Source organism: Polyodon spathula, chromosome 10 (genome assembly GCF_017654505.1).
Source record: "Polyodon spathula isolate WHYD16114869_AA chromosome 10, ASM1765450v1, whole genome shotgun sequence".
Lineage (NCBI taxonomy): Eukaryota > Metazoa > Chordata > Actinopteri > Acipenseriformes > Polyodontidae > Polyodon > Polyodon spathula.
This window is the reverse complement of record NC_054543.1, coordinates 5,428,590-5,446,531: the sequence shown is the minus strand read 5'-3', so window position 1 is coordinate 5,446,531 and position 17,942 is coordinate 5,428,590. Positions and strand designations below refer to the sequence as shown.

At 36.1% G+C, this 17,942-nt stretch overlaps 1 protein-coding gene across 2 annotated transcripts; it reads left to right on the top strand.

Moving 5' to 3' along the window:
* Positions 1 to 1,103: 1,103 nt before the first annotated feature.
* Positions 1,104 to 3,473, top strand: LOC121321571 (forkhead box protein I1c-like). 2 transcript variants are annotated; one of them, XM_041260576.1, is made up of 3 exons: positions 1,104 to 2,138; positions 2,478 to 3,048; positions 3,121 to 3,473. In XM_041260576.1, exons 1-2 carry the CDS (start codon positions 1,538 to 1,540, stop codon positions 3,035 to 3,037), a joined length of 1,161 nt encoding a protein of 386 aa, XP_041116510.1. In that variant the 5' UTR covers positions 1,104 to 1,537; the 3' UTR covers positions 3,038 to 3,048; positions 3,121 to 3,473. The 2 variants fall into 2 exon arrangements, with proteins under 2 accessions (XP_041116510.1, XP_041116509.1); XM_041260575.1 differs by having other exon boundaries at positions 2,478 to 3,473.
* The last annotated feature ends 14,469 nt before the right edge of the window (positions 3,474 to 17,942 follow it).

Here is a 17,942-nt window from a genome sequence, read left to right as displayed (position 1 = left end):
CCTCGGTTGTCAGCACCTCATACTGCTGCTGATAAAACAGTTTATTTTTAGTATGCGGCCTCAAAACTAGCAATGTTAGAAACGTGTCCAGACTTTGTTCTCTTTTCTACAACAACTGCAAAAAAAAAAAAAATACAAATAAAATAAAAAATAACACGATTAGCTGAAAAAAGATTCTGATGCAGTGAACTTTTTTTTTTGTGTGAGCAAATGTTTACATTATTTTAGAGTACTTGGTAGAACTGTCTAGTTTATACGATTCGCAGTGGAATACTGTGAAACTAAATCATACAGTACAGTAAACTTTTTTTTTTTTTTTTTTTTTTTTTTTTAACACACATTATACATTTGACCACAATATGGCAGTAAACGACGATGTCTAAAGGTGGACCTGTAGCTCCACATTGAATAAAAGCTGCTACAAATGCAGGATACAATTTAAAATAAAGTACTACATATTCCGCATCTAAATCGTGGTCAAACAGAATTTTAGGAAATTACAAATCTTCGGCAATATTATACTAAATTACTGCTGTTCAAATGCTGCACCGCGGTAAATCCTCTGTGAATTGTGCACAAAAGCAGACCCGTGTCTTATTTCATTACTTTTTTTTTTTATTGTAAACTTTGCCTAATCGTTCATTTATTTTAACCAGCTGAGATTTCATTGTTGACTGTCAATAAGTGTTTTTTTTTTTTTTTTTTTTTTTTTTTTTTTTTAAGTATTCTCTAAAAAAAATAATAATAAAATGCAGGACATATCAGATTCTTCCATATGTTCTTATTGATATTATTAATAACGAAAAAATGTGTTTGCTAACAAACATACATTTACCATCTTAAATATACATAACATTACAAAATAGTACAAAAAGACGAAGGCTATATAGACACAAAGTTAGGCTATGTAGCACACAGTATTTGTGTATAAAGCACTTCGGAGTTGTTTATTGCAGAAACAAATAAGCTTAAGAGAAAGTTCGTTTCTATGTAAGCAAATGTTGTATTTGAAGCCATGTAGCGTTTTCAATTTCAACAATACAGGAAGGTGCGCAACACAGTTATATCTTGCCAAGTTACCAAGCTATTTAAAACGATCTGAAAGACATAAATAAAATAAAAAATGAATCTTCTTCTGTAAATGAACGACCAACTACATATAGTGTGGAAACATCTTGCTATATGTGAATACTAGCAGCTCTATTTTAACAGGTGCTAACAGTCTTTTCTAAGCAACAACACCAAACAGTGTTAGTGTAAGGATTTTCAATAGGATTAATTACGTTTATTTACAGGGAGCGATTTAAGTGGACTGCAGAAAAGGGGTGTTGCACACTGAAGTATTTAGATTGAGCTACCTGTTCCACGGTTTGAGACCGACTGCAGGCAATTCACCGAGTCATTATTTAAATGCCCTACTCCAAAGCTTGGGGGCTCAGTCTTCAGAGGGAGCGAGACGGAGACAGAAGGATAGATTCTCAAACCTGATGTTGAGAGACGCTGTCCTCTATTTGATCGTCACTGATTAGAGCGGATTATGAACGCTTTTGGACAGCAGCCATCCAACCCACAATCTACCCCTCTCCAGCATCACAACGCACAAGAACTCCTGGAGATGGCTGTTTACTGCGACAACTTCAGCATGTACCAGCAAAACCTGCATCACCATCACCATCCCCAGAGACCATCGACGCATCAATCCGGTTACGGGCTGGGCGATTATACCTCGCCAACGACCAATCCCTATCTCTGGCTCAACGGCACGGGCATTAACTCGTCTCCCTACTTGCCTGGGACGAACGGGGCTTCTTACATGGCCTCAAGTTATGGAGCAAATCAAAGACAGTTTCTAGCGTCGCAGACCGGGTTTGGAGGTGCTGATCTTGGCTGGCTGTCCCTCTCTAGCCAGCAAGAACTTTTTAAGATGGTCAGACCACCATATTCCTACTCGGCTCTCATTGCGATGTCGATCCAGACAGCCCAAGATAAGAAATTAACCCTCAGCCAGATCTATCAATATGTGGCTGAGAACTTTCCATTCTACAAGAAGAGCAAAGCCGGTTGGCAAAACTCTATAAGGCACAACCTGTCTCTGAACGACTGCTTTAAGAAAGTAGCAAGAGACGAGGACGACCCTGGTAAGTACAAGTGACCACGTTTCTTGACGATTTATTTTTTATTTATTGATTTTAATTTGAAGCAAAACGTTATCTATTCAAAGCATTACCATATGAGGGTATTGCGCAAGTGAACCTAACAATGTTGCCAATTTAAAATTCATGAACGTATGATGACTTTTTTTTTGTAACTAGTTGCGTTTCTACCCAGTTTTACGCATGTGCTAATTAATCTCAGTGTTGAATTTGTATATTACAATATTGCATGATATTCTGCAGTAATATAGAAGTACGTCCCCCTGACTTGCTTTTGAGGTGATGTCAACAGCATGCTCTAATAGATATTTTACTTTGTAATAGGTAAAGGAAACTACTGGACCCTCGATCCCAACTGCGAAAAGATGTTTGACAATGGGAATTTCAGAAGGAAGAGAAAGAGGAGAGCAGATGCCAACGGATCCAGCTCCAATGTCTCGTCCGATAAACCCGAAGACAGCGGCAGTGCACTTAAAACTTTGGATACAGCCAGCCTCCTTGGTTCAGCCTCTGCTGAGCTGCAACACTCTCCGGGTTCAGGGAGCGAACCCAAATCTTCCCCGTCACCGGCAATCGAACCCAGTCCTTGTTTCAACAATTATGTCAACAGCATGGCTTCAATGAGTGCTGTGAACAACGGAATCAATAGCAGACAATTTTCAGTGGGGCTTTTAGGGGACTCGGCTCAAAGCAGAGAGAACCTGTCAGGACTCGATTCATACTCACCAACTCACAGCACGCTACTTAACATTGATGCCAACCATCAAAGCCACAACCGTCTGAACTACTATCCACTGAGCCAAAGCAGTGACACGAATGGCCCCCTAACGAATCACTTTACTGTCAACAATTTCATTTACAGTCGTGAAGGAACTGAAGTTTAACATCATATATGTACACATTATGGGCAATACATACAATCAAGCCAAGGTGCATTACTAAAAACAAAGTAATTCTGTATAGTTTGCATTCTGGAGACAGTGCCTTAACATATATATATGTAGAGACTAATATTAATCGAGACCAAAAAAATCACAAAACTAAATAACAGTGACGCATCATTGGCCATAGTAAAGCCTATTAATGTTTCAACGGGACATAACTTTGTGCCTTTAGGTATTTCACTATTTCTTTAGCATTGCACTGGTCTAAACTTGGGGTTTGCCTTAAAATGTTCAAATTAGAAAACTAGTCATCTATGCAGCAATGTAACACACTGTATAGAAGATTTACAGTGCCTTAGAATGTGCTTCTGTTATACATGTAGCTGTATTTGAATGGTTGTATTTAAATATCCTGAACGCATTTCGTGTTTTATTAAATGAAATTATTATTTTTTAACTGAAATCATGTTTTTTTTGTGTTTCTTTTATATATATATATATATATATATATATATATAGATAATAATATATATACACACACACACACACACACACACACACACACACACAATGATAAACAGTGTAAGCATAAAAACAAGATACAACATTTCAGTTCATATTTCAAAACCTAGGAATCCTAAGAAGAGAAGACAGACGAAAAGACGTGCGTTTTGAGAGAAGTTTTAAACTGAGAAAAGCTGAAGCAGAATTTCGAAGTTTAATGGAGACTTTGGGTCGAGTAACTCACGTGGCTGTTCCCGGCTGCGAACAAACAGGTGGTGAGACTGACACATTTTACGCTTGTCACTTTGTATAAAGCCGATTTCAACAAGTCATCACGGCTTAATTTCCTCAAAGGTCAAAAGTTCAGGTTTTAGTACGGCCTCTTTTTTTCCGAAAAATATAATTCTTCATATTCATTCCTTGAGAAGGGAATGAATTGATGTCCTAATCCGATAAGGTTGGGTACGGTATACAAAAAACAGTCTGAATATTATGAAAGTTCAGATCAGTTTAGCAAAATAAAGAACACAAAACAGCATTTCGATATTGCTGTAGGACTACCTTAATGTATAGCCTAAGGGTTCCAAAATAATATATGCCATTTATGGTAAATATCGTGGTTTTCTATATGACATAGACTTAGTTTCCCAGTGTTACATAACTAGTAAAATGTTGTTTACAAAAAAAGATGCACTATACACAGAGCGAAATGTACAAGCGATTTGCAACGCACTCAAGTAGTATTCTGAAACAATAAACAGTATACTGAAATCAAAGCAAATAAACACAGAGAAACAACTCCTAATTGGTTTATAATTGAATGCACTCCCGCATTCCGCAATCTGGAGTAAAGCAAATCTGACATGCCGGTGGCTGCGGTTCAACGCATGCTGGCGACGACAGATCCCCTCCTGAGCGAGAATGAAAACACTCAGAACTCAGATCTGGGAAACTAATTAAATCACTCACACCACATTTTCTTCTTCTTGTGGACCGTAAGGATCTTAATCGAACAAAGAAAGCGTTTTTTTTTTTCTTTTCTTTTTGTAAAACAGAGGCGCTTTCACACAGAGACAAACTCATACTCATCCATTGTTCATATTACAATACCGATGTTCAGTATTTCATTCCAGTGACACACTGGAAACACAATGTTTCTAAATTAAAAGTAAACATGATGCATTTAACAAAATGCAGTTGGCATCTGTTGTTAACATTTGCAGAAATACAGCATATTGATTTTAACTTATGTCGACTAATACTATTTTGTTGTGGTAGGCTTCCCGCTTTAAGATTTACCGAGACATGATAAAATCTTTATAGTAGAAAACGAACTAATTTAAACTATATTTGGGGGACTTTTGCATAAAACCTATAATATATATATATATATATATATATATATATATATATATATATATATATATATATATAATATATATATATGTCTGAATAACATAAGCAAATAATTTCGTGTTCTTAAAAAGTTTATAGATGTAAACATTTTATTTTTACGTCTTTTCCTTAACAAATTAACACTTCAAAGGTGTACAAAAGTGCTTAAAATGCTGATTTTATGGAAAATCGACTACATATTCGCAGTAATTAATATAGGAGCTTCGAGGATCCGACTGTAGCCGGACAGATTTTGAAATTCATTGTACTGTATACTGCCAGTCCAAAAAAAAAGCCCATCAAAATCAAAAGCCATTCAAATCAAACTAATATAAAAGAACACCAGGGATTTCATTTATTGCAAATTTGTATTGAAAATTTTATCAAATGGACGCTAGTAGGACAAGTGGATTACATTTAATAAAATATACCTGTTATCAGAATAGTGGAGTTCTGTAAATAAGCCAGTTTTTAATAGCAACGCTTTAAAGAATAATGCATAGGGAAGTATAATAGCGCTAGTGCTCTATTACATCAAATTGCATTGGAATAATATCATCCTACAAATTAAATGAAACGGAAAGAGTAACAATGCAGGAGCAAAAACAGTTCTAACGTCGTGCTTTGGGTTTTAATAATGCATCAGTAGATTTGTGTTGAGAATTCCTGGAAAGCCAAGACTCCTGCAGATTGTATTGGTTGCTTACACACAAATATGTTGCTAACCAACCCTATGTAAATTTTAGTTACCTATAACGTTTATAATGTTTACTTAAAACATGTGGAGTCTATATCCTACCTTTATTAAAGTTTTTCACATACAGTAATTGATCAGACCTAGTTTCATTTTTATTTCGTTTGCACCAGCCCAAGGCAAACATTTACCTGTGCTCCTGAATACATTAGTGTGGCTTGACATAACCCTGGTTCCACTGAACCCTTCTATGTGACAAGTCTCAGGGGCAGGGTGGGCCTGTGCTCCCCAGAAAGGGGATGCGCTCCACTGGAAGTGGTCAGAGGTAAGACTTTAATAAGAGTTTTCAGGCTCACAGCTCAGGTACAAAGTGAAGGGATTCTTAATTAGAAGGTCCGCTTTTGCATACATGAGAATTGTCTGTTTTTTAAATCCCACTTCTCACAGCAGAAAAGGGAAATATTTTTTCACACTATTTTTTATCTAGTGTTGGATCCTATCCTATTCCTGGGCAAAAATAGCTTAGGGGTCATTATTTGTTTATCTACAGAGCAGGAGGAAAATAATACTTCTTTATATGTATTTTTGGAAAGTGTGGGCTGTTGTACAATAATAAGAAGCCAACTGCTTTCATGCCTGATATATAGAGCACATGGTTAAAAGTAAAGGGCCACATTTTCAAAGAGTTTAGAATGAACTCCTATTTTTTGAAAGGAGAAAAACACACACTACAAAAAAGGTACCTAACTTAATCTCAAGTTCTTTGTTTTTCGGTTTTGTACAAAACGGTCCCAATTAAAAAAACACAAATAATACATTATATACATTATATATATTTAACACATAATTTAATGTTCAAACGTCTGTCCACAGGACGCATATATACATACATTTTGTGAAATCTAAACAGCGCAAAATAATACATAAAAAAAAAACAAGTATGATAAAAGGAATTTTTTTGTAAAGTTTTGTATTCAGAGATCTTACACTTTAATGCCTTAAGGCAAACACCTTTGAGTGACATAGCACTCACATGATGAATTGAGTTGTATAAAGTTGCACTCAGCTAGGTGTGAAGTATTGTTACTTCCATTAGCCGTTTCTGGTGACATAAAGATCCTTTGAACTGATAAGTTTGACATAACAGAACAGTACCATATATGCACGAAAAAACAAGCAGAATATTTAAATTAAATAATTCTAATATCCATTGAATGCAAATCAATCAAACATCCATCAGGTGTGACAGGTGACAGAAGTAGCTTTCCTCTTGCATTGGTGAAAGGAGACCACATGGCAGGACAACGCCGAACATTGTGAACCTATAGTGGAGCAGAGTAATACTCTGAAGCACTATCAAAGTTAAAACACGAGAAAACCAGCAACACCAATGTACTCTTTTACACAGACAGTGGGAACTTTATATCTCATAAAACTCTAAGTAAGAGACAAAAAAACTAAGCAGACCTAAAGTACACAGATTCATGCCAAACAGTGCTTGTGAAGTCCCTACTAATGTATTTTGGACAGTAGTTAGACCTTAAGTAGTACAACATTTCCCATTTAGCATACATATCAGAAGTATCTGAAAAATGACATTCCCAAACCAAGGAAAGGAGCAGCTTTATTGTTTGACCTGTTTCAGAACGGTATAGCAAACCTATTGAAAAAATCAAAATATAGTATCTCCCTTGCCCTAAAATTTCACATCTGTACCAGACAACACAATTACGGATAAATATCTTCCATTACAACCCAATCTCAAGAGGAAGCCAACTATTTAAAGACTACAATATGATGACAGCTAAGGGCAGCCCGGGGTTGACGAGATTCTTCATTTCACAGCACTGTAAAAAAGATGAAGAGTACATACGATATCTGAGTCTAATGTCTTTCTATAGGCATGACCTATATCAGTTACATCATCTTAAAAAATCTGTGCTCATAAAATGAGTAATCTATGGGGCAATAATGGCATGAGCAGCCCTTCTCTGGGAACCAGCAACCTGCAGAGCGTTCTCTCAAATTGATGAGCTCTGACAAAATGGACGGTTTTATACCAGAAAAGAGCAGGATACTTGATAAGTATAGTGTGTTACAACCATCAGAACTGCCAACCAATACAACACAGACACAGCTGACAGTTTTCTCTTCATTCTTAATTATTACAAAAAACAAAGTACAACATGATAATAAATACATACAGATACAATAGCTGGGAATCATCACTTGATCATTCATATCCACATGGTCAACGTGTAGCTACCAGAGAAAGTAGAATGTTGCAGTTAAATGTTTTTGAATTCTGGGAAGCTAAAACAAATTTTTTATATATATCTATATATATAAAATTATACTTGAAAGCAAGAGAAAAGTCCAAGATGTCGTGACTTATGGAGACAAATTCCCACGTTTATTAGGCAGAACAATTGTGCATCAGAGGAGTGTAATATATCCCTGTGTAATCCAGCAGTGTCATGTATTTTGATGTATTTTTACATTGTTTTAGAAAGGAAATTACTTTGTTTTCACATTATTAACAGTAGTCGGGCCACCCCTTCAGCCAGGCTTTTCATCACCACATCCAGTGTTGTACTTTTATACCCCTCTGGGTGTCTGCACTCTTCATCACCACTGCACAACCAGCAAAGTTATGATTCGTGAGTCAGAGGTTAGCCAAATACACCTACATATCATTCATGTTTGGCATTTACAGCTCTAGTCTCAGAGGACAGTAAGTAGCATAGGATACAGTGATGACATTCTAATCTGCGCGACTCCCAAGTACTCAATTTACAAAGGCCGTTTCCAGGAGTTTTCTCCCACAAGTTGAATGAGTGCGATTACATATCATAGGGGGTTATAAAAAAAGAAGCCCTGTACATGGATATTTCTAGAACCCCATTCCGTTCAGATGACAAGTCTACTGAAAATATTGAGAGCAAGAACATCAGTTGACATTTACTTAACTATGTATTTAGAAGCTGCGTTACTTTATGGCAATAGACATGCACGGTGCATTAATGTGCAGACAGGAAAAGAAAGATTATGGATTTCAAAAATGTCATTACTTCTGGGAAATTATAATTCATGTCTATTGGCTGAGATAAATGACAGCATACCTCTATATAAAAGCAGATTAATCTTTTGAAAGGTAGAGCAACTTTTGAGGTCAGATTATATGTTTTTCTTGTTTCATCCCACTGATCCTACCAGGACAATAAATTAAATAAAATAAAATAAAATAAAATAACCCCCTCGATACCTCAGAGCATTTGTTCTACTCTAAAATATATTAACCCTATACAGACAGACACACAATTGCTGTGTAATGCTGAATGGCCTAAGACTGGGTAAAGTAAGTTCTACAGACAAGACCTGTCCAAGCAGAAGATGTAAAGAATCATGTCACACCTACTGCTGTCATTTAATATACACGCCCCAACTGGGACCATTTAGGCTTGTCAGCCTGGAAGTCCGTGTTTTCTGACAAATTTTCACTTTATAAAACTGTAGTAGTCAAACGCTTCAACAAAATGTCTTTAGTTTTGCTGACACGGTGGAGCAATGGAGTTTACCATTTATTCACAGGTGACACTGTGTTTCTAGATTTGCAATATTGTGTACAATAGGTGTAGGTGGATATCTGGCATAGAAGCCTTTCGCATTATAAGCAGATGTGTTCTACCTCAGGGATTACTGATTTTAATTGTGGGCTCAGCACAGACATAAAGTAAAACCGATATGAGCTTGACAACATTGGGTAATGCAAATCTATTATAATAATGAGTCTGTGTAGCTCTAATGGGATTTGAATCCAGGTTAAACACTCTAATCAGTGGACAGTAGACTACAATGTGTGTTTGGTCCATGTTGGTGAAACGTCGTAAGGTTGTTTAAAGACTAAACATTGCAACCATATATGTCAGATATTAAGCTCTGTAAGTCTAGATTAAAGACATACAAACTCTGTTCGAAAATTAAAGACAAATTAGGAGGTGCATCATGGTTACTTTTAGCTTTAATCCCCAAGAAGATGAATATGATGCAGTTGTGCAAATGATTATGGAAGATCCCGAGAGCTCATGGAGACACTGATAAATAGCAGCCTGTATCAATCACCTGCATTCTGTCATTAGGCATCCATTACAGACAGGAAGTGATGACAGGGTGCAGAGGAAGTGGGTGCTCCAGGGGATGTATCTGTGTTGCACTGGAGTCCAAATAACCAGGTCCTTTTATAACAGACCAAAGAACAACATTCTGTGTTGTTTTAGATTGTTTCAACATCCTTAAACTGGTTCATTTGAAAGCGGATCATCATCGTCAATAAACATCATAGGAAAATGCAAATCTACATTGACTTTGGTCATAAATATATCACGCAACCAAGTAGACAACAGTTCATGTCTTTGTTAATGGTTCTTATCATTTTTTGAGTAGACTAAAATAGTTTTATACTACAAAAAAAGTAGTCTAAGTATGAAAAATGTTACCAAGATCACTGCTAATCTGGTTCTATGGAGCCAACCATATGTATAAAAAGTTATGGATGATTTACTGCAAACTATAATGAAAATAATGGAAAACAATAAGAAAGCATGTCTGAAAGAAGAGCCGTCTGTAGCTTGGGTCTCAAAAATGATAGAACGACTTGTGCATTTGCCACATGTGGTGTTTACCAGTGACCTTTTGTGTAATACTGCTGAAAACCTTACTCTAGAATTGCTTGGTCTTTGTTAACAGTGCTTTATCCTGAATATTAAGGAACATCTCAGCGGGGGGGGGGGACTTTACCTGCTGTCTGTAAAGAGACAGACTGCCTGAGCTAAACTACCTATGTTCCACAACCCATGAATTCAACAATTAAATAGTGCTATTCGACAGACAGTATGGGCCTGATAGAAGACTGAAATTCAGCATGTACAGGCTGGAGATGTCACAGGATTGGGGAGACTAAATGATACCCTTTCAAAGACCAATATCGTTCCATCCTACCTCCTTGTGTGCAATCTAGCATTTCCAGTTCAAGGCGTACTTGTTATCAAGGCAGCTGCTATTAGTTTAGTGGGGGGAAAAAAAATCTTTAGCCTCTTAAGTGACCCGTCTATCTTTTTTTTTTTGATAAAGTGATGCTTCAATAAAATTACCTTCATCTGCATGTGTCAGCAATTATCACATGCTTGATGGTGTTCTGTCCTTGCTGATTATACACTTCAAAGAATTCATAAGGCCCACAACAATGTGCTTTTTTGTGGTTATGGCAGTGATTAGACTTAATGCTGACCTTTGCATATACAATACAATTCTTTTCTTCTATACATCCTCAAATAGTTTGTGGGTGCTCAAGAACAGTATTTTCATTCTATAGTAACACACCTTAAGTACAACATAACATCAATTTTACATGACCATGTTTTGTAGGCATTATGCCCTTGTAAAACATTTTTTAACAAAACAGTGTCTACAGTAAACTTTACAAAGTCAATCAGTTAGGTTAATATATATATATATATATATATTATTTAATATATAGATATTATATATATATATATATATATATATATCATATTGTGAATGTCTGTAAACACTTACGGATAAAATAGTTAAACTTTATGCATGTTATGTAATAATTTGTTGTTTTATTATAAAGCTGAATCTCTAATTTATATCTTTCAATAGAACAATTACAAATTACTTTCTTTGTGGTTATTTCAAAGAACAGATCTCAATATAACGGTCAAGGGAATGGAATATTCAAAACATGTTTTTGGATTTGTGTTTCACACTTGACCTTAGACAGATGATATATAATTGATCTTTTCTAGCATCACGGCTTGGTCTTGTTAAACAGCAAAAATATTGGTGTATAGATTCCTCATCTGGCAAAAAGAATGCATATTGGAGCCAACAGTTCTCAGTTCATGATTAAAACCAAGTGCCTTTGCTGAAATGAACTAGAGGACTAGACAGACATGAGGTATTCAGCGACACCACAAGCAACACTGCCAAGACAACACTGTTTCTATAAGTACTGTCATGTGTTTAACAGCATCTATTTGAGTTTTAATTTAAACCAGAGAGTGTCACCTTCTTACAGGTGCCTGTGTTTTATCTACAATGTAAGCACCACTTCTTATTAGTATATTGTTTGTTTCTTTATCATTCTAGGTTATGTACAAAAAAAGAGCTTTCAGACAATACTGCTAGCTTAAGCACACAGTATCTGTCAGAAAGTCACACCAACTTTCATGCCATTCGATGGTTAACTGTAAAAGGACAGTATTGTTAACACTGTGGATAACAGGTTAGTATTCTGCCTAAAACAAGAACCCACATTCAGGAATTCACCTGCTGACATTGTTCATAACGCCTGTTAACTGAGAGACACAGTACTGTCTCTCTTTTCAGGGCTCAATTCAGAGTACATGTTAGTAACAAAAATGGTCAATTATGGAATGTAAAGTAATTTACTACAATTTATTTCCAAGATTTACCTGAAAGAATCTGTGGGAGCTGAAAAAAAGGTAAAAAAACAGCTGTTTACATAAGAACATAAGAAAATTTACAAACAAGAGGAATCCATTCGGCCCATCTTGCTCGTTTGGTTGTTAGTAGCTTATTGATCCCGAAATCTCACCAAGCAGCTTCTTGAAGGATCCCGGGGTGTCAGCTTTAACAACATTACTGGGGAGTTGGTTCCAGACCCTCACGATTCTCTGTGTAAAAAAGTGCCTCCTATTTTCTGTTCTGAATGCCCCTTTGTCTAATCTACACTTGTGACACTTGGGTCGACATTGTCGATGCCTTTTAGAATTTTGAATGCTTGAAACAGGTCGCCACGTAGTCTTCTTTGTTCAAGACTGCACAGATTAAACTATTTTAGTCTGTCTGCAGATGACATGCCTTTTAAACCAGGGATAATTCTGATCACTCTTCTTAGCACTCTTTCTACAGCAGCAATAAATAAATATTCTTTTTGTAGCGAGGTCACCAGAACTGAACACAATATTCTAGATGAGATCTTACTAATGCATTGTAAAGTTTTAACATTACTTCCCTTGATTTTAATTCAATACTTTTCACTATACAGTATATCAGAGTATTTTGTTGGCCTTTTTTATAGCTTCCCCACATTGCCTAGATGAAAACATTTCTGAGTCACCATAATCTCCTAGGTCGTTTTCATAGATCCCTTCTTCAATTTCTGTATCTCCCATGATATTTATAATGCACATTTTTATTTCCTGTGTGCACTACCTTACACTTTTCTCTATTAAATGTCATTTGCCATGTGTCTGCCCAGTTCTGAATCTTGTCTAGATCATTTTGAATGACCTTTGCTGCTGCAACAGTGTTTGCCACTTCTCCTATTTTTGTGTCGTCTGCAAATTTAACATACTATATCAGAATCTAAGTCATTAATGTAGATTAGGAAGAGCAGGAGACCTAATACTGATCCCTGTGGTACTCCACTGGTTACCTCGCTCCATTTTGAGGTTTAGCATTCATTTACTGTAAATTAAGGTGGTTATTTTCAAAACACCCACCTATTTATTCAAACTTTTACCATTTGTTACAATTTATTGCCGAAAAAACAATAAGACAAGGTTTCTGTAATGCATTCCTTTTGAAGATCTGAAACAGGTACTAATCCACTCTGAGTCACATCACGATCTTTACTCCTGCCTGGTGTACCACATACAATATTTATATTGTTTTTTTTTTTTTTTGGTTAGAAACATAAAGGACTGCATCACAGCTGCCATCTGGAAATGGTCCACACTGTAAGCCTCAGAACAGTTCTCTGATAAAGCATTTGAAGCAAGCATTCATAATGCATGGACAACATATCTTTCATTTTCAATGAGCCCATTCCCACTGACTATATAATGATTGGTCATAGCATTTTGAGAACGTGAGTGTGAATTTCGTGAATGCCAGTCATGTGGTTTCAATGTGTGATGATCATGTGATGAAGTGTGAATAGGGCAACAGGTAGACTGAAAGCCATTTAGAGGTGCTGAATCAGTTTCATTACTTTGATGTTTCAGATTTAAACGGATTTGCTCCTATTAAATGTAATCAAGAAACTAATGGCTGAGAATTAATTCAGTGCTGTGCTGCACATCTACTGCTCTATAAACGTTACAGCTAATCATTTAGGTTTAAGCCATAAACTATTAAAACCTCCAACAATGTCCCGATGCTTATATTAATAAAATACATTTGACAGGAATCCGTTATTTAATCTTACATTGCAATAAATAGGGTGTATTCTTAGATTAATCTTGTATTCATGGTCTAGACTGGCTTCTGCCAGGGCATCTATAGCGATTCTTGCTCTTTTATTTGCCTGACCCCATGCTGATAAGCTAGGAATTAACAGTCACTGCCTCTAGGTATAACTAATTGTTATTTTAACCCCTATAGTTCCCAGCATTGGTTGTGTTTTACAGCTGGATAAGGAATACAAACTACACATGCTCAGCGCAGGATTGACAGATTTTCCTTTTTTTACAAGAGAGCGGCAGTATATATTGTACTTGCAAAGCCTGTTAAATACTCTTTAGCCTGTCCCTATATCTATCTATATATAAACATATTGATCCACCAAAGGCTTTTCATAAGATTATTTCCACATATCCTTGCGCTTAATGAAATCCTCTTCTCAAGTTCTACAAATCAGGTGTGTCGACCTCACAGTAATCCTTAAACTGTTAGTGTTTCAGATGTCCGCACTCATACAATAACTTTGATATTCTGACATCATTCCAGAGTTTTTGTATGAGTGTGGACATCCAAAACTGTAACAGTTTTCATAAGCATTTCGAATAGTTTCATTGTTTTATTTTTTACCAGTGTATGTCATCAACTTTTAGCAGCAACCACTGCTGCTGAAAATTAGTTAACAGCCATCTAGTAGCAAAAAAAAATAAGAAACAATTTGGAAAACCACACAAAGAAAAAACTTAAGAACAATTCCACTGCTATGTAAATATAGTATCATATACTTGAGAATTGTGCGAAAATACAATACTGCAAAAGCACACAGGCATGCAAGGAAATTTTAAAATATAATAAAATTACAAAACGTTTCCTCCAAGACTACCAAGTGCTGACAGATTTGTTTCTCAAGGTTACCAGATGAAAGTAAGATTTGCTGCCCATCCCTTAATGGGTACTGTAATTAGCCCATTCATATGCTGCCCTCCCCAGACACCTAATTGGTTTGAAATCAAGGTGTTACTATCTTATCATTATGCTAATGACACATGTGGCCAGCAATTAAAAAAACAAAAAACAAAGGAGCCAAAACAGTAGCAATCGGGGTAGTCAGCCTGTCTACCAGAAGACTTCTATCCAGCGGCCTGCCTGTCTCCTGTTTAATGGTGCAGATCATGTAGATGTTCCCACAAGCCCAATTATAAAGGAGGGGTTGCAAACAAAATTTACACTTATTGCAAAGAGCTTTAAAAAAGAACCGTCTAAGAGATATCTAAATTTAGTAACTGGGGAATGAACGCGTTAAAAGACATCAGAGAAAGAGGTTTCTATCTTTTATCAGCATCTACAGAAGATGAACTGCACCCTTCTATTTGCATATCTTGGTCCTAGTTTGTGCAATGCTTGGTCGGGTGATGCTGAATCTTGAAGTTTTCTGCCTTTTTTAAGATCCTCTGTTAGTTGTCATTGTAACCGTTTACTATTGCTGTTGTTGTCTGTGGATGTTTCTTTGTTTATTGCGCTGAATGTATTGTGTGGGATTTGTGTAACCAATTGTTCAGTTAAACTCTTGGCAACAAGTTCTCAAAAAGCTTTACTTATTGATTTATATATAGTAAATATGGACTGGAGAGGAGGCTCATAGTGGAAAACTATAGTTATCAACAGGGGACTATAATGCCCGAAGTTTTCCCATTATGAGCCAAGGTCAGCAGTCCATATTTCTTTAATGAATTACTCAAGACAGTATTGTTTTTGAAGTCCATAGCGCATAGTTACTAAAGTTTTTTTTTTTTTTTTGTCCATCTGACTTTTTCACTGTGGCATAGATTCTTGAAGAAATCCGTTGAGTTTGTGAAAGCTGGATTTATTGACATCGTCAAGTTGGATTTGTTTGACTTTTAGTTGTTGGAAAGCACTGAAAGCAAAGTTTTTATGATGATTTCCGCATCTTTGTTTTGTAGTATATTTTATAATTGATTTTGCTTTGAAGAGAGGACGGAAGCTCAGTGTGATGATGTAATTTGAGGGAGTTTGTAAAAAACAACAAAAAAAAATTACCATAAGCAGCATCACGGGGATCTTCTTTAGCTAATTATTTGTTTTTGTTTTTAAAATAAAAGGACAGATGTGTGTCTGTAAAGCGACTCAAGTGATATAATGCAGAGCAATGAAGCCCAGCATGTGGACAGTAGATGAGGGGCAGGATTGCAGAGATAACCCTCCTCAAGATAAACGGTGGGCATATTTGTAAATATGTTAGCAATGACAATTGATTGAGCAATAGTTTTACTCCACTTAATTTAGGGAACTAACTACCGAATATACATACTGAAAGAAATAACCATTTATTGACTAGCAGATTCTGGTTTTACAAGCTGCACATTCTTCAGGTTAATATTTAAGACACTACTGGTATCTGCTTGTCTGCGAGTTGGCTGTGAAGTGGACCACTTTGATCTGTCATTTTTTTTTATTATTGGTCCTGCATTACTTCAGACCCTTTAAGATAATTGAAGAAAGGCATTTGGAAACTGACAAGGGCCATTGCATTTAACATTTGGATCAGGATAGATTGCTGTTTGCTTTATAAATCTATGAACGATATCGTCACCTTTCTTTATCACGATGAAACACTGCAACAGAAACAATGAACAAAACTAATACTACAGCTCATAACCATAAGAACATTAGAGCCTTTCTTTTCTAAATTCAGTCGAAATTATATGCTTATATATTATAGAATATATATATATATATATATATATATATATATATATATATATATATATATATATATATATATACATACACAGTATATATAAATGGCTAAATTCTCACTGCACGACCTTATCAACAGTGGTTCAAATGCTTTTAAAATGAGTGTCACTGGTTTGTTTTTCTTGAATAGGGACTGTGCCACACCCAAAGACATTAAGGAGATAGGCGTTTCAAAGTGTGGGCTTCACTCGTTTCTATTATAGACTAACAATGGAAGCCACTTATCACTGGCTTTGTTTACTACTGTGCTCCACTGTAGTCCAAATAGGTAGTTCTTGCTTAAAATTCTTTTAAAAAGCTCTGATCTCTCAAGGTCACTTAGTAGATATGCAGCATTGTTACCCTCTGCTTCAGCCAGTTAAATATGGCAGCATCAGACCAGGCAGCATCTGCCGTGCAAAGATATAATGCAGCATTCATGACTGTCAACCTAATGGGAGAGGAGTTTCCACTTGAAGCCAAGAGAGCATCAATCAATCGTATATTTAATCAAATATAATCGCTATACATAATGAGTCCTTGTGGTACCTCAATTGACAGTTAATAGCCAAGTATTAGGGACTCTCTCATTATTGTTGTACAAGTTCATGGAACAGATTATAGCTACCTTTGTCATTGTTATCTTATGAACATCAAGGTGAATGCTTGCTAGTTCCAAGACATAGTTAAAGTGCAATGAAGAGAGTAATCAACAGTCATTTACTGTTAATAAGATATCCACCCCTAGACAAACAGTATGGAATGGAATGGAATGAAGGCATTTATTGGTAATGGTGGGGTTAGCATTAACACCAACTATTTCAGTTTTTGCATTACATTAAACAGAATTAACAATTCGTCACACAATATATTATAAATCATGGGAAATCAAACTAATCCGTGATAAGGATTAGTCTAATTCCAGTATTCCCCCACAACTCAAATATCAATTTTAGCTTCCATAAAATGCCCTTTTTTCGTATGACTGGAAATGTCCTATACTGGGAATGTATGTTTATCCGTAAACAAAGGGAGTAGGTAAGGAAGCATGTCAGGGAATGGCAGAAAAAAAAACCCTGCTGCAGTTGTAATTCCCCAAACAAGTCACCTGCACCAGGACTATCGTGTTTTCAGTGTAAATTCTGAGCGTGTGCCAAGCTAATGCCAATCAGAGCACAGCCCTGCGATTCATTGGCCGCTTTGAATTTAATAAGTCAAATAAAAGAACAATGGATCATCTGTCACAGAGCCTCCAGCAAAGTCCCTCTAGTATATATCATATATCTAAACTGACGTTGCCTCAAATCAAACGTTTATAACGATTCG